The 4,405-nt window shown below is 25.9% G+C and overlaps 1 protein-coding gene across 8 annotated transcripts in view; it reads left to right on the forward strand.

Annotated features, from left to right (window-relative positions):
• The window catches only part of fne (found in neurons), a gene marked incomplete at its 5' end in the record, with an annotated part of 50,414 nt that extends 46,015 nt beyond the window's left edge, over positions 1-4,399 (forward strand). For all 8 annotated transcript variants that reach the window (XM_067048014.1, XM_067048018.1, XM_067048015.1 and 5 more), the window contains 1 exon segment: positions 882-4,399. In XM_067048014.1, coding sequence (XP_066904115.1) covers positions 882-1,206 — 325 coding nt within the window.
• Between the last annotated feature and the right edge of the window lie 6 nt (positions 4,400-4,405).

Raw genomic sequence — 4,405 nt, forward strand, 5'->3', positions numbered from 1 at the left:
AGTATATATATGTATAAATTTAGGTAGTAGAATTGAAGTTACAAATTAAACATCTAACTTACAGAAATGTCTTTAATATCATTGATTAAAAATGAAATTAGATAAGTTATATCAAAAATGTTTTTTTGTAAGATTACATGTTCGCGTTTAGTTCAACTTAGCAAATTTAATATACCAACTTGTTAACGTAACATTTTTAAGTTAATTGAATAGTTTCAAGAATTTTATAAAATGAAGGTAAACCAGTGGTTCAACATTTCATGAATACAATTTGATCTAGTGATTCTGTTGCTTAGTTATGGTTGTGGGCAATTAAAAGTGTTTGGTAGTCAGCCATATGCAATATTTCTCAACTATAATTTAAGTTTTCTATAGCTACTACTTGTTCACTGAGAAGTAGCTGCTCAGTTATCCTCAACATGCAGAATGGACCCAATTCCCGACTTAACCCTTTATTTTTTTAAAAATTATATCCTCAAGGATTCTGGTATTCAACTCTGTGTCCCTGGTTTTTTTATTCTACTTATATAGATGTTAAAATTTGATGGTTTATGTTTATGAAAAATTTAATCTATTCTCCTTTTAACTCATTTAAATAGTCTTCTATAATTTTTAATTTAATCCTTTGATTGTCAATTAAATTTCATATTTATTTTTAATTGCATCATAATTATTTGTAGTTAACTATTTACTTTTTGTTGAATGTAGATGAACTAAATTCTAAAACCTTTATAACTTTAGAACATTAAAATCTTAAGTTTTGTTATTTCCAGAATAATTATTTCTTTTTTCTCTCATTTTACACTTACATTACCTACATTGTTTTGTTTTTTTAATTTTTTATCCTTGATTTAATTTCCTTCATAATATGTATGTTTTAGGTATTCCCCTTTGGCTGGTGATCTTCTTGCTAATTCAATGCTACCTGGGAATGCTATGAATGGTTCAGGATGGTGTATATTTGTATATAACCTCGCACCAGAAACAGAAGAAAATGTTTTATGGCAGTTATTTGGGCCATTTGGCGCCGTCCAAAGTGTAAAAGTCATTAGAGACTTGCAAACAAATAAATGCAAAGGATTTGGTTTTGTAACCATGACTAATTATGACGAAGCAGTGGTTGCAATCCAGTCACTAAACGGTTACACACTTGGTAATAGAGTTTTACAAGTGTCATTCAAAACAAATAAAAGTAAAACTTCATAAAGAATCTGTTTTTCTTTGAATTGTGACAAATGGTCTAGTCATTCTATTTTTAAGACTGTATAACCCCACAAGATCTCTATTTTTAGTTTGTAAAGTTTATGTTATTTAATGTGTTTGAACTACTTATATCCAAGATAAGTAATTTATATTGGGGTTATGCAGCCTTAGAACTGATACAGGTTATTATGTGTGTATATGCGTGTAGATGTATGTGTGTGTATATCATACATTCATATATATACACACACACACATATATATATATATATATAATTATGTATATATCTGTGTCTGTGTGTATTGTATTCATATATGTGCATACATACATATATACATATGTACATACTTATATGTATAAATATAAATATATTATACTATTATATAGTATTTTTCAATCTTTAATAAAATCAGGTTCTTGAATAAGCTAGTTGAAACTAGTGCAAGTCCTGTCTGTGTTTCCTACACCATCTAGGATTTAATTATGAATGCAAGTAAAACTGATTATTAGCTCTATATTGCCAGTTTTATTGTTTATATATTTATTATTATTAATACTGCAAATAGTAATGATTATTGTTGTTAGTAGCCCTGTAGTTTCAGCATCAGTTAGAGTGTTAGGTAGTATCAATGTTGTATTCTATACTTCTATAATTTAATATTGGTTTTTTGATTTGTGTTTTTTTTTTAAATGACTCACTACAAATTTATGAATTTTAAGAGTTTGTATGTCAAGTTTTCATTAATGTAACTATTGTTTAATTAAAATATTAGTCAGAGTATTGTGTTGAATAGTGTATCATTCATCATGTAATCTGTTAATTAATATTTTCTTCATAGCATTCGCCTTTTGAATATTTTCAATTGAATGTGTAAGAGTTTCTTACATATTTTTTAAATATCTTATAATAGTAAGTCATCTTTTCGGTAATTTTAATTACAATTGTAAGGTAATAATTTAAGAATAAGAATCAATATTATTATGTATTTAGTTACTGATAATTTCTAAAATGCATTGCAAGTTTTTATGTGCACCTCCACGTGCTTAAGTATGTCAGTTTTAAAAATTGATTTTATGTACTATATATGTTTCAAATGTCTCATTATTGGTTAAGTATTCTGCTTAGTTCATTATGCAGGCTATTGTTTTGATCACTCATTGACTGGTGTACTGACTACAAAATTTAATTTTTAATGTTTAAATAAAACTATCACTATATATTTATATTTATAAATAATTCTGTGTGCGTATATATTTATGTCTATATACACACAAACATACATTGACAGATATTTTTTTTTCATTTATTTATGTACTGTTACATAAACATAAAATTTAGTTGTTTTAGCTTAACTTTTATAAATGTACTTCAACATGTTTATTTTTTCTTAATTTTTCATAATCAGAGTGAGAAAATGAACTCCTCAGGAGTGAAAAATATGCACTTAAGTTTCAATTTAATTGAGTTTGAGTTAAAGATACATATTTTCTTTGTTTACTTTTTAGGCTTGATTAAAATGCCTGAATTTGCATGAAATCATACCATTGTTATAATTTGTGTTAATTTTAGAGGCCTATTTATGTTTCCAGTTCAAAACAGCAGGAATTTTTAAACTTATTTGGCATGTATCACTTTTACTTGCTTTTTTTTTTTTTTTATTTTCAATCATGGTAACTAGCTTACCATTGAAATATTGAATTTAGAAGTGGTTGATTTTGTTTAAAACTTTTTGTAGGTAATTCATTAATTTCTTAACAATTTAACTTTTTTTTTTTAGCTTATTGAATATCTTTTGTCCTGATAATTTTAGATTTATTTGATGTAATTTTGAATTTTATTTTATCAGTTTTGGTGTGTTTTAAATTTTCTATGTGTTAAAGTATTTCCGATCGAGCATTTATATTATTCAAGATTAAGTAAGGATGTGGTAAGGGGGAAAACACAGACTTGCACATTAAGTAAGAAACTAATTAAGAACACTTTGCAGTGATAATGTCAACTCATATACATAAGTTAATATTTGTATGTGATATATAGTATCCCTTAATAAAATTACAAAAACATATGTAAATGATTACAAAAAAAAAAAAAAAAAAAACCTGCATTGTGTGCTGTAAGCATTCCGTACATGAATTCATGCAAGAAGGAGGGAACTGTACCTGTTAAACAGTATTTCTGTGTAATTATTTTTATGATGGATAATATTTATAGAATAGTCTTCTTTATGACGAAGGCCTACTACAAAGAATGAATGTAATATCCTCATTTTTGAGGTGCATAATGAGTTTTACACTTAGCTCAAATTTTTAATTGAACAGCATATATCTGGATTTCTGTCATCAAATTTCAACAATCATTTTGCTCAAATATCATTATCATGGCTACATAAAGTTTGTAATAAATAGTTGTCAAACATTTTGTTTGGTCATAAAATTTAAAATCCTTTAGTTAATAGTGTTGGTTACATTGTTTAACATTGTTTATAGAATTGTAAAATATTCTGCAATAAATTGTGCAATACATTATAATTTTGCTTTTGTTATATCTAGGTTGGGTGTATTTCTTATAATTAAATGTTTTCCAGTGATTTACTCTGTCCATGACTGTGGTATTGCAGATTTAAATGTACCCAGGCTTTTCCATTTTACAATCTAAATAAATTTCTTTCGTAATATTTATTTTAATTAACCTCAGTTATGGAATTGCCAAAACATAAAATTGAAAATTTACTTTTGTTGCTCCTGTAACTTGCATTTCTTTATATTTTCATATAGAGAATCAATATAATTTACTTTGTGAGTATTAGTCTCGATTTCACAGAGTAATTTTTTTGAAATTATTGTTACTGAACACTGTTTCTTTTATAGCTTATGCGTATATAAACTAATTTATGTTAAATTTGATTTTTTTTTTAAATCTATTTCTTTAGGCATATAAATAAATGCTTTTGTATGGTCATATTCATATTTCACAGGAAGCATAGATTAAATTTACAAGGGTTTACTTACTGCTTATGATAAACTCATATATATGTGTAATATACATTCTTTATGAGTATTCTTTAAATAGATACAGACCAAAAGTAACATGCCCACATATCAAATATGTGTGCATAAATTACCTCTCAAAAGCAAGACGGATCCACATGCATACACACTTTCTTTAAGTATATGTGTATATATGTATATATATATATATATA

The sequence above is a fragment of the Halyomorpha halys genome, unplaced genomic scaffold (assembly GCF_000696795.3).
Source record: "Halyomorpha halys isolate HHAL.00 unplaced genomic scaffold, Hhal_1.1 Scaffold313.1, whole genome shotgun sequence".
In the NCBI taxonomy this organism is placed as follows: Eukaryota; Metazoa; Arthropoda; class Insecta; order Hemiptera; family Pentatomidae; genus Halyomorpha; species Halyomorpha halys.